This window comes from Nipponia nippon, unplaced genomic scaffold, assembly GCF_047370975.1.
Source record: "Nipponia nippon isolate SJK-2023a ecotype South Korea unplaced genomic scaffold, ASM4737097v1 scaffold_4, whole genome shotgun sequence".
Lineage (NCBI taxonomy): Eukaryota > Metazoa > Chordata > Aves > Pelecaniformes > Threskiornithidae > Nipponia > Nipponia nippon.
In genome coordinates this window covers 43073281-43092290 of record NW_028262358.1, presented here as the reverse complement: position 1 = coordinate 43092290, position 19010 = coordinate 43073281, and the positions used below count along the sequence as shown (strand labels likewise).

Below are 19010 nucleotides of genomic sequence, written 5' to 3'. Positions count from 1 at the left end.
ATGGAGTCCTTGTAAATCCAATCCTAAACACTGCTATTTGCTTTAAGCATAAAAATAAATTAAAGATCTTTCATAAAGTCATACCTGCCCAAGTGCTGTGATCTGAAATGGTGGAATTTCTTCATAGATTTTCTTGGCAGCATGCAGACTTTTGATAAATAAATCCAGACTCTGCTGATTCTTGCACAAGAGGGCTGCTGAATATTCATTAAACTTTCCAAGGATGAGATGCAGGAGAACAACTTCATCTTTCAACATTGCCTCAGGTTTCTTAAAGACCTTCTCTAGCAACCGGTCTAGTGCAGGCAAGAGGTGAGAAAGAACCATCTGCAAACAGAGGAAATTCATAACCAAAGTTTTTATCCATTCTCATTTTAACAAACTTCCAATAGCACAGCTTCATTTTACTGCAACATCTCCCCTCTGCTAACACACTGCATATACTATTTTATGCAACAGCTATTCAAGACAAAGAATACAAGACTTATTGTGAGATTACCACGAGTACATGCTCATCTGCTACTTTGCTATTCTCCTTTGCGGAGTAGTATTTCATATTTTTTAAAATATAGAAACAAGGCAATTTTTTTCACCAACTTATGACTGCTGGCTCCTACAAAATCCAAATGTGAGGCAAGAATACTCATCCTCTCTGCAGTTCACAATCCTTTCAAGACACATACAACTGAACAGAGCACAAAAATTCATAATTTCATTCTTTTTTTTTGAACATTGAACTCATGTATTTTCCAGCACTTAGAAAATTCTGAATATACTAGATAAGAGGAGGTTAATACATACAAATGAAACTGATAGCACTACCTAATAGGTTACAATTCTGTACAGAAAACTCTATATTCACTGATAACTAACCAAGGTAATAAATTTCTTCTGGAAGATTCTTCTTCTGAAACAGTCTTTTTGCAAAATCAAGGGAGTTTCCTTAAGAACTCCAGTGTAAAATTCTGCAGCTGTTACATTCCTGAATGGAGCATGCAAATACTTTATGCTTCATTAAATCATACTTTGCAGCACTATTGCATATTGTTAGAGGCATCAACTTAATGCCTAATAGTCTAATACATTATGAAGTTATTTAACAGCATTATTACTAAATGGAATCTGATTTCAGCATTTCAATCAAGTGCAGAACCCATAAAACACTAGAAAGGTGCCACTTACCTCACCATGGACTTCATGAAGAATTTTCATTACGTTTCTGGCAATATATGATGGGAAAATAGGGTTCTGTACACAATCGAGTATGCTTTCCAAAGCTTCCAACAATTTTTTCTTCTGGGATTTCTGTTTTGGTTGTGCCTCAAGCTCCTCAAATAGAGCTTCCATAATCTAGTTCATTAACAAAGTAAAAATTAAGTTCTTTCCCTTCAATAAAAATGGCTTAGAACAATATTTATTCAATGCTTTCATAATGCAATCTAGATACAAACAGAATTCTTCATCTGTAAATAAACCACAAGTTAACACCTCTTATTTGACTGATATCCTCAATTCTCTGTATGTAATAAATCACTTGAATGTTTTTATAGTCCTCTAAAAAAAATCTGTATACTGTAATATACAAAGACAATGAACTTTCCCAGTTAACTTGATTTCTTTTAGAAAAGATGGGAGCTCAGAGCAGCAGACAAAACTTGTATTAATGTACACCTTAATAACAAAAATACCTGTGTTATGTATGTAGGGTCAGATATGATCTCTTCTGTCTTTTGCTCCAAATGCTGAAGAACAGGATGAAATAGAGACTCCTTTATCCCTCTCAAGGAATGGAGGCAGTTGAGAGCAGCCCTTCGAACTTCACTCACAGGACTACCCAAGTTAATTAGCAAAGATATCACCACTGCAACAGAGTAAGGGAAGGAAGGAGGAAAAGACAACAGAATAAAGTGAGAGGTCAGACTTTTACTGTATCTGTCCCTGAACAGGCATCAACATTACTTTGGAATTAAACAGTCATCTCTTTTCACTATAAACCTCTAGACTACACAAAACCTACAGGAATCTCACAGATCCATGGCTCTGAACTTCTTCATCACAGTCCTTATATTTGTGTTTAAGCTCAGGGAGTTCATATATTGCTACTGACTGCCACATCCTTGTACTGCACAGAAAGTAAGGTGCTGTAACTGACTTCTTCAGCACAGGAGCGTGTTTCTTCAACACTTTTAAGATTAAAAAAAAAGTGGTTTCACCTACTCCCAAGCTTGGGCTAGTATCTGCAGCAGTGAATCAGCAAGAAAGAGCTGTCTCAGCCTAGTGCAGCTGAACATAAATAACTATAGATACCCTTGATGGTATAAAATACAGTAAACTTGCACAAAATTAAAAAAAATACTGTGATTAAGTCTTCAGATGAGAGACAGATACTGTTTTACCTTACCTGGAGACGATGGCAACAGCAGCTGTTTCTTTATTTGGTATGTCTGCGATTCAAGCAGTGCATAGCCAATATATAGAGCCTGAGTCTGTAGCATTGCGTTGACTTCATAGTTCAGATGATTTGAAAGGTTATAATTGTAAGTCCATAAAATTGAAAGGAATTGAAAGAGAACCTCTGAATCTTTTAGATGTACCTTAAATTTAAAAAAAAAAAAAAAGGGAAAAAAGAAAAAAAGAGAAAAGCACTTGTTTAATAATTTTAACTTACTTGGCAAACTACTACTTACAACATCTGATAAATGACCCAAATCAAAGGGGTATACAGAAAGAGAACTAAAGAGTCAGAAACAGTGTCTTTTGGGAAGAAAAAGTTATTGAGTAGACACTTTTGGGTAAACACTACTTGCATGTGTATGCAAGTCCACATGTTGCTTAATGGCTGGCTTATTTAGTTTAACAGATAACCTGTAGTCTATAGGTATGTAAATACAAGGGATTTTTTCTTTTATCATAACAGACTGAAAACACACCCATATGAACATTTGTACAGTATGTCAACTGCGCAAAAAAAATTGTTATATGCAAAATAAGGTGAAATAAAGAATTTCTATTTCCTGTTTCATGCAGCAGTGATCTTTTAATATTAAAAGTGCTCTAAGTAATCCCTGACTTTTTCATCAGTCATACAAAATGATTTTCAGAAGTCTATAAACTAGCATCTCAGAAGCATACAATTTCCTTGTACAACACAGCTTCCTGTGCTGAATATTCACACTAAACTTAATTCTAAGAATCTGTCCTGGATTGGCTGTATAGGCTTTATAATAATGGAGCATGGACCAAAATTAACAAACTCTGAATCATAAATGTATCACTGACCATCACAGACACAGGTCAGAGTGCCTCCCCGCCCCCCCCCCCCAATAGTAATAGCTGCTCCAAGAAGATTCAATTCAGTTCTTTACACATCTACATCCCATTACCTTAACTTTGCTTTAGGACCTTTCTGTCAAAATTTAATGAGGATAGCTTCTGATTTTGAAGCCGTTACCTTGTCTCCTAATAGCATCCCAAATCAAGTTAAAGTTCTAGCTTACTACATGGTCTGGCAATAGCTAGCATGCTTTCTGTCTGCAAGATGCTCTCTGGAATTCTAAGAGCTCTTCATCCATCAGGAGTGGCCACTCAACATCCCGCAAACTGAACACGGCTTGCTAGAACAACTGAAACAGCTTCTGACATACTCTTGCCCATTCTCTTTTCCACAAGTCCACGAAGACCTATATTCTAGTTATATTAACTGTTCTAGAGTGGGCAAAAATATCTTTCTTGTCCCTTTCAAATTGAACACCCTGAAAATCAGCAGTACTCCACAAATGAAAGAAGCCAATTATTACTGCAGCTGTTGCCTTCACTAGCTCCTAGGACATTACTAACCCCATTCCACAAACCTTCTGTGGTCCCTTCTTCCTCCTTCTTCTCTTCTTCTGTGCAATATTACCCAGCTTGCTCAGCCAAAAATCCAACCAAAATAACGTCCTTGCTTCCCTGCTGACAGCCTTTAACTAGACAGGCACTGAATCAATCTCTCTAACAGCTCAGTGTCAGTACAATTTCACTAGATCTTGGAGTGACTGATAATTAGACAGTTACATACAAGAATTAACACCAGAAACAAGTTTTGTTACGAAATCGTTGCTATTCTTTCATTCCTCTGTTTGTGTTTGTCATGTGCTGTTCTTGATGAAACAGCATCAAATTCCAGTAACAGCAGCTTTGTGTCAATGACTTGCTTCTCTTTTTCCTCAGAATGTACAGTCATTACTCTCTGTCATCTAAAATCCAGACTACCATATCCCTTATTCTCTTCACAAAAATGTGTATCACTCAATGCAGGTGAGAAAGCATGAGATGTTGTTATAAGGAAACATGCAATGTCTTCTAAAACTTTTCCCTTCAATTTTTGTATTTAAAAACTAACAAATTTTACAAAGCAACTGTTTGCTTTGCTCCCAGATAGGGCCAAAACTTTTAGCTCAAACTTCAATTTCTTCACCTTGTCCTGCAAATCAGTGTTATGTTTTCACCTTTGCCTCAACTGGTCCCTTTACTGTTTTTTTACTTTACTTTTCTATTATTACATTTAATTAGGGTTAACTAACGAGCTGAAGCTTAGACTTTCACCTGCTCACAGTCCTAGCATGCCACAAGCAGTGGCATCAGTTCTCCGTTTTTCTCAGTTTTCCATAAAATCATGTAACGGCATAATAGTTGGAGACTAATAATTCAGAGCAACAAATGCAAAGTAATACCTTGAGTAAGAGATTCATCAATGCTCTGTACTGAACAGCATCACTTCCCTCACTAGCTCCACAGACAAGTAGATCAAATAGCCCCAACAGGAGGTGCAGGTAGTCTTGGCTATCTTGATTCACAGATTCAGGATTCCACCAAGCTTCCTCTAAAAAATACAGGTTATAAATAAGACACAGTGGACGCATATGAACACCTTCAGAAACCAAGAGAAAACAGACACCTCTAGTTAAAAGACGACAATACATTTGGCTGATTTCATGTTTACAAGTAAGTAATCTTTACAGATATCAGTAACAACAAATGGAGAAGGTTAGGGAAGCAAGGCTTGCTTGTTTCCAACAACTTCTGAAGACAAAAAAATTAACCTTCCTTCCTTCACTTTGTTGATATAAAAGACAGTCAAAACCTTAACACCTACCTTTTGAAAAGAAGGACAGAGGAGGTTTTAGGCCATTAATGAAGTTTTTCAATAAAAACAGGAACATAGCCGACTCCTCTGCATGAGCAGTCTGATCACTATTGAGCTTTTCTATATATGCAGTTAACAAGTCCTTAGGCACCAAAGTTTCCTCTGTTGTTTCAACAGGCCAATTTAGGGGAGTTTCCTGTGAATGAACATTCCTTTTAGTGTATACTGTCACAATTTCATCCAAAAGAAGACAGAAATTTAGCACTAAAATTCAGCAATATTTAATTTCCAACCTCAAAAGAGGTACCCTTATGAAGCAAATTACATTTCTGATTTTACATTTAAACTTGCCTCTGCAGTTTTAAAACCTATGCCAGCTCTTACTACCACAATTAACAGCATACGTAAGTGAGGTAACAAGAGTAAAATACCAGTCTCTCTAAAATATCTCCTCAAAGGCATTAGGAGTTACTCACAGCATTTTGTGGACATCAGTTTCATCCTTTCATCTATCTCTGTTCTAGCAAAATAATCCATATCCTTCAGATATTTGTATATACAAAAACTCTTTAATGGAATAATCTGAGGTCGGAATAACTAATTACCATGTATTGCTATGTGTGTGTGTGAGGGGGTGCACACACAGAAACGCAGCCCTGCTCACGTGGGTTTCTTACACACGAAAAAAGAACAAACTGTTTCAACAACAAAATAAATCAAGAAAACCCCAATGGGAAAGATGTGTAAAAATAAGGCAAAGAAAGGTAGCAGAAAGAAGCAGAAATACTCTTTCTGAACATTGTTCCTGCCCTTCTGATGGCTCCTCCTTTTGCCTCCAGGTTACCTCCCAACAAGTGTCAATGCAACTGCTTATGGAGCTGCACAATAAACCAAAACCCAACAAATTCAGGAACAACACTTTCAATATTGTTGCAAGGACTTGCTTGAGGTTGCAATTCACGGAATCACAGAATGGTTTGGGTTGGAAGGGATCTTCAAAGATAATTTAGTCCAACCCCCCCTCCCATGGGCAGGGACATCAGGTTGCTCAAAGCCCTGCTCAACCTGACCATGAACACTTCCAGGGATGGGGCACCCACAACTTCTCTGCGTAACCTATTCCAGTGCCTCACCACTCTCATAGTAAAGAATTTCTTCCTCATATCCAAGCTCAATCTACCCTCTTTTAGCTTAAAACCATTGGCCCTTGTCCTGTCCCTACAGGCCCAGGTAAAAAGTCTCTCTCCATCTTTCTTACACGCCACCTGTAAGTATCGAAAGGCTGCAAAATAAGGTCTCCCCAGAGCCTTCCCTTCTCCAGGCTGAACAACCCCAGCTCAGCCTTTCTTCACAGGAGAGGTGTTCCAGCCCTCTGATCATTTTCATAGCCCTCCTCTGGAACCGCTCTTAGCATAAGCTCTTTTTCATACTCAACTGCATTTCCTTCTTTCCCCTATTGAACAAGCCAGCAAAACCTTTACTCAATGACTAAAACCCCTGATATTCCTAAGCCAAACAATGACACCACATGATGCCACAGGGTAGCTGGCAGAAATGCCCCAAACTTTGTGCCAAGCCCACAGCACTGAAACACTGAATCAGCTGATGGGATGCCAGCCTAAAGGTCTGGAGTTCTTACTTTTTTAATGCAGACTCACTAGAGTGGCAAAATATAAGAGCAATTCTTAATGGCAGCTTCTAGTACTGCTGCCAAGTCTGCGGTTTTGCTTTGAAAAGAAATGAAGGCGAGATTTTCAGTCCTTCTCAAGGTTTCTGAACCTCCAATAAAAAAAGATCTCTCCATTACAAAGAAAATGCCCTCTCCAAACTGTTTCCATCTTACCTCTGCAGGATCACAAGCTCTGAGATTTTTAATTTTTTTATTCAAGAAACGGAAGACTCGGATAGCCACGGAAAAATAACTTTCCTTCATCTGTGTATTGCAGCAGCACTGAACAAGCACCGAACCAATTATATGAGTAGTTACTTTCTGTCTCACGCTGTCAGATTCCATTTCAGCAACAAGTATCAGATCATCAACCTTAGAAAAGGAAGTGGATGAAAAAACAACAACAAAAAGCCTGTAAGACAGCGGGACTTCACTATGACTTTACACCGTGTTTCATTTGCATGTCAAATTAAATCCTTGTTACCTTCCATCATCGGTAACAAATTACTGTCTGCTGTAATGGTACTCTTCGGAGTACACAAACATCTGTTTCTATGAACGACCCACAGGTATACTTGTTTATTCTCTAGTATTTTTTTTCAGGAAACTAAAAATTCCTGAAATTTAGTTACACTAATAATTTGTCAAATAGTTAATAGCTTTGCTTCTTCTTTTCCTTATGTTAGGGTAGAAATCTGTTTTATTTAGATTGTATTGGGGTTTGATATTTTTTACATATATATATATATATATATACACACGCGCACACACACACACACATATATATGTGTTTGCCTAGCAGCTTGATGATGGCATAATAACGCTAAGAAGCGCACATACAAAATTCTCCTATATCACATTTATTCTACTACAGTGATCACCTGGAAAGTAAGATCTCTTAAGATTAGGGTAACATGGTACACATACCATTTGCAATAGTAAGGAAGGATCCCCTGAAGTCATGTTTTTAGAAAACAGCAGAATCATTTTCGTGTTGGCCACTCCAATCAACTCTGCAGACTTGCTAGATTTAATTGCCTCTTCAAGAGCTATTCCAAGGAAAAAAAAAAAAAAAATAATCAGGCAATCTGGTATAAAAATCACATACTAAACCACTGGTGGCTCAATAATATTTAGAAACAGTCAGAAACATACTAGACAATTTCTTCATCTTTTCAAAGAGCTTTTTAAAGAACTCTGTTTGCACACATAGCATGATAGCTTATCAGTGACAGCCAGTCTCCTTCGATAAGTGCTTAGGTTCAATAAGCACGACGTCCTAAATTGTCACAATTTTTCTTTTACCGAGTTAGTTACAATTAGTGCTTTACCTTCTGGCCAGCCTTTCAGTAAAGGGTGTAAGCAGCAGAGATCAGATTCTGACAGACAAACAGCCATTTTCCAATCTGAAGATTTTGAATTCTCATTAGTGATTACCATAAAAGGTAACAACCGCATTACTGCTTCATCTAGTAGTTCTTTTTTCTCCTTCAAAATCTCCTCTTTGACTAAAATCTTTATTGCTCGCTCCAGAACCTTGTACCTAGAAGAGAACAAGTGATGTTCAAAACCCATTGCTCAATCATACTAGCAACATTTCTTTCATTTGTTCTCCATTTTCCATGGTGATTTTCTGAATCCAAATAGCAGTGCGAACAAATAAGGAACTCATGGGAAACGGTATGCAAATAATTGAACATTTCTCTTGTAACGCAGCATAGATATACCATAACAAAAAGTATTTGAAGTGAAAAATACGATTTAAAGTATTCTTTAGAGTTACATTTTTAAAATTTAATTTATACAGAAAGAATGTAGACTGAAAAAAGGCACAAACATACCACTTTCCATCCTTTGAAAGATCAGCTCTCTGGAAGATGTTCAAAAGACTTGATACTACTACTTCTGGATTGACTTGTTTCCTGAAAATCTGAAAAGCAATCAAGAAAAAGAAATGAAAGTATAATAAAATACAAAATAATTTACCATATCGTAATGGAAAATGCATCTGCTATACCAAGAGGAAACTGGGATCAAACATTACTAACTGCATTCCTATTGATGATCATGCAATAAAAATACTATCAGGGTAAACAGAAGTTATAAGGCTGCCCAGTATGCCCTCTTGATATGCTAAAGTACAGAGAATTTACTGAATGCAGAAATGTTTGGTAAAATTCATAAACAATAAGCAAAACACTTTATAATTAAAAAAGAATTGCTTTTACTTTACATAGCATCTGTATAACAAAAATACAAGATACATTAACAAAAAATACTAAAGTTTAAAGAAGCACTCGTGCTTCTATTCCTATTTTTTAGTGATTGAGAATGAATGAACACACAAGACCAATTATACTACTGCTAATAATATTCTCCACTACTACTAGCAGAAGCAATAAAGAAAGACTGTTACTCCAGCTGGAAACAATCAGTACAATGCATACCAGAGTCCTATCCAGTAAACCTGAGCTGGAGTTCAGTACTTTGCCACTATCAACTGATCAAATGACTCTCATGTGGAAAAACTCAACTGAGCGCTTCTCACTAGCGTAATGACTTGTCACTGCACCATTTTCCATCCAAAAGGCAGATGACATGGCTTGCGTTTTTATAGAAGAATGTACAGGATAAGTAGGAAGCACACTTCAAATAATAATCAATATTAAAATATGCTTTAGTAGCTACATAAAAAAACATCGGTAAATTCAGGTTAACTGCAAACACTTTGGGAAAGATCAGGAAGCAGAAATTTGGGGGGGGAATTGTGAGGAGGTAAACAACACAAGCCTCCTAAATTTGTGCTGCTTCATCCTGTTAAAGAATAAAAGCCTTACACTAAGGACATGAGCAGAAGAAGGGCAACCACAAAGAATAGGTTCCAGACACACATATTCAAGACCAGCTAAAATCTCACCTGACGTATCAAAAGATACACACTTACCTCCAAAGAACTGAGAGCAGACATTACAACATCTCTGTTGTCATCCTTGAGCCGGCCAAAAATTGCTTCTTCTATGAAAGATTGATCAAAGCCTTCCTGAAAAAATAAGGGAAAAAAAGAGCCAAAAGAAAAAAAATCATTTGTTGGTAGCACAATTTGCGGGCTTTTAATGAAATATCTGAATACTAGAACAAGAAAAGCAGTAACATCATGTAAATTAAATCTCAAATAACAGGCAGGCTAACTTTCAACAACGAAAGAAAGAAAAACAGAAGTACCCATTAACATAGATTCTATCTTAGACTACAAGCAGCTTAATAAACAAGAACTACATCCAGACTCCAGAATAGGGGGAAATGGTGAAACACCTACTGAAAACACTATGAAAAACAGCGAGGATGACATATGAATAGTTTAACCTACCACTCATCTTCAACTGGTATGTCTGGCAAACAGCTTTTTGAAGGCATTATATGTTAAGTCAGTTTTGTAAGCGAGAGATTCAGGACACAAACCTTTGATGTTTCAATAACATCTTTCAAATGCTGAAGAGCCAGGACCCGCACAGCTGGCTGAGGATGATTCAAACTAAGCAGAAGGGAGGTATCAGAGTCTTCCAGAAACTGAAATACAGATTTCAGAGTGACTCAACGCATGGTAAAAATACTTTAAGTATATACAAAGACAACGGCAGAAATTCTTTCAGCAAGTTTCTGTACCAGAAGAAAACCTGTATAATTCAGACCCAAAAAGCATCAATTACAGAACAATGACGTTGTATAACTGTTTCAACTTTGGTCTTCTTCAGTTTGGCAGCCAGTTTTTGGAATATAGCTTGAAAAGTACAGTAAGCCACAGACACCTTTTTGTCCTAGAAAAGCACTACACTTATCTAAGGATTCTGAGAAAGCTCTAGTGACAATGTCAGTGTGACAGAGCACAGATAGAAACTGTTAAAAAGGCATCCCTGCCAGTCCTGTTGTGGGCACTTATCTCAGGAACCTTAAAGGGTAGAAGAGAGTCATATGTCTTTGCTCTGCACGCCTTGTTTTTCTGTTAATCCACTTGTTATTCAGTCACAGAATCTGTGCCTTTGTTAGATCAGTACAAAAATACACGATGCACTTCTTTATGTAGTTTCTCATCTTCTCCTAAGTGCTTTCAGTCTTTCAATCGTTGCAAACAACAGTCATAATACTAACCATCTCTTAATAATAAATTCCTCGGACAGATCTGTTGCACTCATGGTTATTCTGTGTTAGGCTGAATTTCAATTGCTCTTCAGAAATGGCACAGGAAGAACTCTGTAGTCACTCTATTCTTCCATGTTACTGACTGTAAACATTCATAAAATCAATGCAACAAAAAGGACTGAGCCACCTCCTCTCAACAGCAATAAAGTTGTTTGTCAACTTTCCCAAAACGGACACCTCTGACACTGACAAAACCTTTAAGTAAGATGAGGCCTTGCTGGGCACCACCACGTTGTCATTATCGACCCCTACAGTATAGATAGTGGCTATGTTCCTAGGAAAAAAATCACTGACAGCAATCGGAGCAGGTGGAAATGTATAAATTTTAACCATTAAAAAAAGCTCACACTCATGACTGTTCATGATAAACACTAACTTAAAAGATCTGATAGCTTTTGATTTTACCACAGTTTTGATCAAGCCCCCCCAAAAAATTCACATTTAAGTTTTTTTGGTTTTTTTTTAAAGTGGGAATGGCAGAGATTTTGTTTAGAAAGAGGAAGAGTGAGCAGAACTTTGCCAAAATATCAGCCTTCTAACAGTAAAACCAGATAAGAGCTAGGAACACGAACTGAGCTTCTACCTACCCTGTATTTGCCGCAGCTTAATGAAAGAGAAATAAACTGGTGAAAAAGATTTTGGTCAGCCTCATCTGTACAATCTCCCAGATGCTTCTCCAAGACAGAGTCTAAGGCTTTAGGATACCTGCCAACAGACAAAACCTCCAACATTTTCCACAGAGCATTACAGAAGAACACACATTTACTAGAGAAATACAGGGAAATACAAGGAAGCTGAATGCACACGCACTCATCTGAACCAGCTATTTTAAGCAGTGTTGCAAAGGCAGTCAACCATTACGTCTTAACATGGTTGAACAATATGCAGACCACTAGGATAAAAAGTGAGCAGAAAAGGTCATGCTACACAGCAAACAGCTGTACAAAGCCAATAGGTCTGTGTCCATGTATTACAGTGATAACAAAACAAGTAAGAACAGATCAGTAAAATAAAATTTGGACAAAGATTAGGAAACAGTTATTTTTACTGTATTTATTTGGGCAAGAATACTGTGCTTACTACACCCAGTAAGCCAAGATCATAGCTGACATCACCACTCTACAGACTCTACAGGGTCCGTCACAGAAAAATGGAACTTACTTTCTCTCAAGAAGTCTGATAAGAGGAAGCATCTTTTGATTGAGTGCAGCCATTTTGGTGGGATTAGATTCAATATCTGTACCACAGGAGATAAACTCTTCAAGAAACTTGCTAAAGTTACAAATGAAAAGAAAAAGCCACCATTTTTGGATAGTACAGTTTTCATTAATATTATAAAGCACACTGCTAAACAGGTTAGGGTTAATACACATTACTTATTGCAAGTACAGACTTGCTCCTGGCCTGAAGTTTCCCTCTGTCCCACAAGTACTCCCACAAGTGCTAAAAGCATGGCTCTTCTGGATTACTGCATGTTTCAGTTTCGAAATCCAGGTTTGGAGTTAACTTATGAACTCAGAAAAACATGCTCCTATAATGCTAATGCCACTGTCAGGAATTAGTTGTTATTAAGCCAGAAATCACTGTAGTACAGCAGAAGAAAAATAATCGAAGTTAACTCACGAGGCCAACAGGTGATCTAAATCATTTTCCAGTGGTATACTCTGAAGAATAGCTTCAAGATGTCTGATGTAAATCTGATTCTCTGTCTCCTCAGATTCTTCTTCTTCCTCTAAGGACAACGTGTAATCATAACAGATGAACAATAGTCTGAGAATAACCCCCTCACACTGATTAAAGTTAATAGCTTGTATGGGCGTCATCATCTGGTAAACCAGGCACACAACTTGGAGACCACAATGTTCATTGATTACTAGCACTCTCCGTGTGCTGCTGGCAATGCTTTATATCAACGCCATTAAAATGCCAAAGGCTGTATTGCTATCAATAAATTCAAGTATGCTTTGGAATGCTCCAGACCTGCTACCACAACCTGTGCCAGCAACTCCCTACAGCATTCCCTGGCGTGAATCTGGCCCTTTTCAACAAAAGAGCTTTCCCAACCATGATTTGGCAGTTGCAAGTCCAAAGTGCAACAGACTTACTAGTGCAGACACAGGCTACTACTGCATGCCAGTCAGCCTCGCTGTCCTGGACCATTCCCAGGCACATTTAATTCACCAGATAAACACAGATCTCAAACTACATATGGACTGCATGTAATCTACCTAAAAATTATTTTGCAGTACTACAACACATCTCTAAGAGTCAGAAATTTCATACATCGAAATTAAGTTACGGCTAAAATACTACAAATCAACAGCTAAATAAAAGTGATACAGATATAACAATGCCTAAAATAGCCTTCTCAGTAGGACCTGGAAAAACCAAAAGCAACACACACACACCAAAGCTCAATCAGGTCTTCACATGTATTGGCGCTGTTTTAACGGCAGAAGTAACTAAAATTACACAGCTACGACACTGACCACAGCCATCTGTCCATAAGACTCAAGAAAATCGTAAAAATGTATGCTAACTTACCCGTATCACTTTTCATGACAGCGCAAACAAGGTGAGGCAACAGGTAACGCAGAAGAGGAGAGATATCATAGCCTGCTGAAAGGCCTTGCAAAAGTGTTACCAGTTCTGGGGTTTTGCACAGATAATTAAATGGCCTGCACAATGGAATGGGGAAATAAAAAAAAAAAAGAAGTATTATGCTTATCTGGGTTACCAACACTTTCAAACCATGCAGACTGCCTAAGGATTCAATTTTCAGCATCAGGTAACAGCCTCATTGTAAACAAACGCTGAAAAGATTCAAAGGGTTTCACTTCCTTATTGCCAGAGGTTTACTGGTGCATTTAATATCCGAGAAGAAAACAGGCTACTGCCAGTCATGTTGAGCACCGCTGCTGCGATAGCACAGCAAACATACCTATGTTTTTGTGAAGTTGGTAGTATAAGAAAAAAAAAAAGATACTTGTATGGATTGCATGAAGAGATATCCTCACATTGCAAGGAGCATATCTATTACCAGCAGAGCAAAAGAAAGGGAGGAGAAATAATAGCTCAATGACAGGAGATCCTCAGAGAGTAGAAGCAATTTCCCTTCCTGCTAATAAAAAGTTTTCTCTCATCTTGTCTCCTTTGATGCCCACCTGGCTGGATGCTGCATAATGCATCACGCATGACTCTCCTTAGCTCCCCACACCTTAGCTTTTAACCCATTTTCCCTATTCTATGACTGTATTCAAGTATCTGGAAGGCAATCACTGTATTTATCCCAGGAAAGATTTATTCTATTGGAATACCCACGCTAACCTCTCTGCCAGCAAGCAAACTCCCTGTAGCATACAGGACTTCCATCACTGTGTTCAACTGCAAGTTAACAGCGCTAGCTAACTGTACCAAGGCAGGGCAGAGAGATCGATGGGAATGAAATACTACACATACTTCCAGAAGAACACCTGACTTGTGGGACCAAAGAAGCGGTGGTATAGAAGCACTTATACTTCAGGCGTTATAAACTATATGAACTCAAAGCCCTTCCATTGAAGGGACAGAACTTCTTTTTTCCAAGCTCTTCAAATAACCTCACATTTGCCCTACCATTATTACGCTGGCTTCTCTTCCAGGACTCCCACTTTCAAGAAAACCTCTGACTGGCAGGGTTCAGTTTTGCACATTGACAGCAACCCTTTACTGAGGGAAGTGGCAGGAGAGGGATCACTCGCACCACTCTGACTCCTTAGCTGTAACGAGCATACAAATTTTCAAAGTAAGCCAAAGAAACTCCTGAGCCCTTTGAAATGTCAACTACCAAAATTTCTGATAGGAAAGTATCCATTTAATGAGGAGGATAAAAAAATTTAAGTTATCAAAGTGCAGTCTGAGCTTTTAAAAAGTGGGAAAACTCAATTCACGTAGACTTACTTTTTCCCAAGTTTGTCTCCTTTCTGAGTTTGTAGAAGTAGGTTCAAGCATGCCAACCCATCCTTGACTAATGAGGGCACTTTAGATAATGTCTTGCTTATCTGCAACATCAAGGAATGCACCAAGGAAGTCTCCACTGTCACTTTTACTGTGATCTGGCAGATTATCATGTATGTTGCAGCTCTGTAATCCTGTATAGAGGATTTCAAGCCCTAGGAAAAGAGATAAAGGTGGATTTTTAACACACACAAATTAAACAAAAGGTACATTAGCATAAAAATAATTTTCATTCTGACATCCATGGAATCACACTACATTCTTCTCCACATGTTAACTTTTGAGGGATCTATAAACTCAACTTTCAAGAAGAAAAAGCTGTCACGCAGGGTGTACACATACAGAAGACACATTCATTAACTGCTGCTCTGTTCGCTAAGAGAGCAACAGTCCTGGAGGAAAGAGGATATTAAAGCAGGCTGTCCACCCTGACTCCACTTCCTCATTGTTTAGCGCGATGAGTCTCTAAGGCAAAGAGGTTCATTCAAACTGTGTATCCGTTTCTCACAGCTCCATTCCTCATGCCGAGTAGGAAACAGAGTTCTTAAAGTGCTCATCTGAGGTGCGAAAAAAACGTTATTATTCGCAGACCTTCACCTGCCTGTTTCAAAGTAGGCTAAGAGTGGTACGATCCATTTCACATAGCATGTCCCTCTTAAATGTTATCTGCAGAAAGCATGTCGGCACAACACGGTACACTTCATTACACAGGGAGGAAAACAAAGCTTCATGTACCTTTTGGATGTAAGGAAGCAGCATAGAGACTATAGTGTCTGTTATCTTCTCTGCGGCTCCAAGAGCTGATACAATGGTGGAAGCATAAAACACAAGAAGAACTCTCAATTGAGCTGAGTTGCCAGGGCACTCTGAAAAGACCTGGACCACAGAAAAATCAGTTGTTCAGGCATCAGGAAAAGTGAAAATGCACATACAGCTTCCCTGAAAACCAGTAATACCTCAGAACTCCAGCATGTAAGCTCTACCGGCTCCTGCTGGCACGACTTAAGTCATCACCTCCTCCTAGCAGTAAGCCTCACCAGAGGTTACTGCTCCCCCTTGCAGACAAGGCAGAAGGAAATGGGTGCTATTCCTCGGCTACTGTAGTTAATCATAATAAGGTAACCTAAATCACTTGTGATTTTGGTGTAATGCTCAAGACTGAGAGCTGGACAGCCAAGAAGCTGACTGATATATGTTTAAGACCCTCTACTATATCTGTGAACAAACGCTGTTATTGTGTGTGCTTTGCTTAGTTTGACAGTACATGCATTCTAGTTCTCTAAATAATTGGACCTGTAGTACATCTTACCCTTCTGAGACTATAAGACTAGTTGTCTATTTGACGTTAACTGAAAAAAACAAATAAATCCGCTCACCTTCTAACATTCTCAATTTTAAGTTCTCATTAATATTTGAACACATATGTTTAAAACACCCATGACAACCGCCAAAAGAGATACCCAAAGTCAAAGCACAGTTACAAACTAATAGCAGGAATGACTTTCTAAAAGAAATTAAGACAATGAAGTACTTTGAAGCAATAAAGTATCTTTAAGTAATACAGTATTGCCAAATTGTTTTTGTCATGGCTCATTGGTTCTCAGCCAATTCTCCTTACAAGAATTTCTGATATATTGTCGTCTATACAAATAATAAGAAAAGAAATTTTTATATTGTTTACTAATAAATGACTCCTTTTACTACTTGAGATGTAATTAAAAATATCAGTAAATCACATGATACTACACAGATACAAAGATGGGGAAAACCAAGTGACAACGAACAAATAATGTTTTAGAATAAATGAACGACCTTCACAGATTTTGCCACCAGCCTGCAGATGAAATCCATGAAATCCAGGTCTTTGTAGCAGTGTGTAATGACAGTACCCCTTGCCAGTGGGACTCCAGGTTTCTTTACATGGTGAAAAAAGTAAAATTAGAACACTCAATGGTAAAGTGAAGCACGCAAAGTAAAAAATAATAAAATCTCTAAATGAATCCTACCAATCAGTTAACACCACTTAAACCGAAATAAGTAATGTAAACCCACACACCTTTCTGGAATTTTTTGTATCTACATTAAGACAGACAATGAAGAGCGTTACATATAATCTATATTCAAATAAACATATATTTTAGTGATTAACATATCTTCCTAAGCAGTAGCAAATACTTGCACCTTAAAAGCATACTTTAACCTTGCCAAAACAAAGAGTAATTACAATCAAAGCTTTTTATAATTAACTTTAAAAAAAGATAGCAGAAACAACAGGTGGGCATCCAGGCTCCATCCCTGCAATTAAATCTTTCAGTACAGTTCTACAACTAACGACATGAACAGGTGGACCATATTCATAAACCTAGCAACAGAGTCAAGATATTATTAATAAAGTCCCTCAAGTTTCTCCCAACTTGCATCTGTTAAATACTTTACCCTTATTGGATCCATCCAATGCCATTTATGAGTTGGGCTTTTTATATTTAAAAGTTGAATAACTCTCACAAATAGGTTAGTCTCATGATATGGCAGAACACAACCAATTAAACTATCTTGATTGTAGAGATGGATGTGAAATCTAAGGAAAAAAAAGCATATATATATACAGTTAAAAATTATCTGGAAGTCAAAAAAAAACCAGACCTAGCCACGTTCTTCTCAGAACACCTGGTTTACTCGCTTTTAAGCAAGACGAGAGAGGATTGTCGTACTGACTCAGACATATGGTCCACCTACAGTCCAGAATCCCAAGGTGGCCACTAGCCTGTATGTGCTAGAGGAAAGAAACAGTGCTAGCAATTTTTTTTCCTCACTCTCAATAAGTTTAGGTCCCTGTAGGACTTAAGATTCCCTTAGTTTCTTTTGCATAGATTTCAATATTCAACCAGATATTACAATAATCTAGTATGAATTTCAGTATAATACATATATTAAAAAAAACCTGTAATTCAAAGGTTGTATCAACAAAATTGCCCACTCTTTCATGACGTGAAATATTACACTTTCTGCACCTGGATAGGTTTATTTACATAAATAAATACAACGTCACCTCACAAAATACTTGGTTTGTTTTTTCTTCACACCCTTCTACATAACCTTGAATTAAGAATATGCAGCTCATGTTATAATACAAGGGCACGCTATTTATGGTTCACAGTTAATATTGAAAATCAGCTATTTTACACAGCCCATTTCTAAAAGCATATTACGTAAATGCCTCTCTAGATCCTCTGTAAGATGGCTAGAGCTGGGCAAATATGGTGAAAGCCAGGCAAGGAAATAATTGCTTTTATATAAAATATCACAACAGATGAAAATTTTCACAGAAATTTATCAAAAGACAAAAATCCACTTCACAAAGAACATCTGGCCCCATAAAGACTAAGCCCAAATGGATATTTTTAACATTTTAACCTGTATTTTCAGAAAACTGAAGTAAAATTATTCAAAATTTTTCTCATGGGGGAAAAAATATCTGGCATTTCTAGTAGTCTTATCTATTGACATGTAGGATATTCAGTGGATTACCTGTGAATCAGCCATTCAAGGCACTTCTGGGCTGGCTTAAGCATAAAGTAAGGGGACAGGTGAATCAGGAACAACGAAATATTCTTATTCAGCTGCTGATTTACTGCTTTAGACTGAACACTGCGTTCCAGGCCTTTGGACGTGGAACTAAACAAACTGGACTGGAACACTTCAAATGAAGGATCAATCCCCATCAGCTCTTCTAAGCCAGTGCATCCTGTGGAAAAAAATGGAAGAATGCTTGGAACTCAATAGTTTTATTCACCAGTCCTACCCACCTACCGCCCCACTGGCATATACAACTTCTTTGCTATACTGGTATGTGTCATCCTCACTAAGCAAACCAAACCAAATAGTAAACAGGTCTAAGACCAAAACTTTTGTTACGCTTGAAGTATTTCTTAGCTGATGAACAAAAAGAACATTGACAAGTATCAGCAGTGCACTCTGGCAGCGATGAAGGCCAGCAGCATCCTGGGCTGTATTAGTGAGAGC

The 19010-nt window shown here is 37.8% G+C and overlaps 1 protein-coding gene across 5 annotated transcripts in view; it reads right to left on the bottom strand.

The window, feature by feature from the left end:
- Positions 1-19010, bottom strand: part of HEATR1 (HEAT repeat containing 1) — a 40535-nt gene that overhangs the window by 19321 nt on the left and 2204 nt on the right. For 4 of the 5 annotated variants that reach the window (XR_015707987.1, XM_087773523.1, XM_087773524.1 and 1 more), the window contains exons 3-23: positions 18516-18732; positions 17424-17565; positions 16800-16901; positions 15723-15863; positions 14931-15142; positions 13536-13669; positions 12615-12723; positions 12153-12263; positions 11579-11696; positions 10254-10361; positions 9739-9834; positions 8636-8724; positions 8126-8337; positions 7722-7843; positions 6969-7166; positions 5135-5321; positions 4713-4861; positions 2402-2594; positions 1689-1861; positions 1183-1350; positions 85-327 (exon numbers count right to left, since the gene is read on the bottom strand). Coding sequence is in view for 4 of the 5 variants with exons in the window: in XM_087773523.1 (XP_087629649.1) it covers positions 85-327; positions 1183-1350; positions 1689-1861; positions 2402-2594; positions 4713-4861; positions 5135-5321; positions 6969-7166; positions 7722-7843; positions 8126-8337; positions 8636-8724; positions 9739-9834; positions 10254-10361; positions 11579-11696; positions 12153-12263; positions 12615-12723; positions 13536-13669; positions 14931-15142; positions 15723-15863; positions 16800-16901; positions 17424-17565; positions 18516-18732 (3224 nt within the window). In the remaining variant the exon portion in view is untranslated. Of the gene's footprint in view, positions 1-84; positions 328-1182; positions 1351-1688; positions 1862-2401; positions 2595-4712; positions 4862-5134; positions 5322-6968; positions 7167-7721; positions 7844-8125; positions 8338-8635; positions 8725-9738; positions 9835-10253; positions 10362-11578; positions 11697-12152; positions 12264-12614; positions 12724-13535; positions 13670-14930; positions 15143-15722; positions 15864-16799; positions 16902-17423; positions 17566-18515; positions 18733-19010 lie in introns of those variants that run through there. The other variant, XM_087773526.1, reaches the window with a different exon arrangement.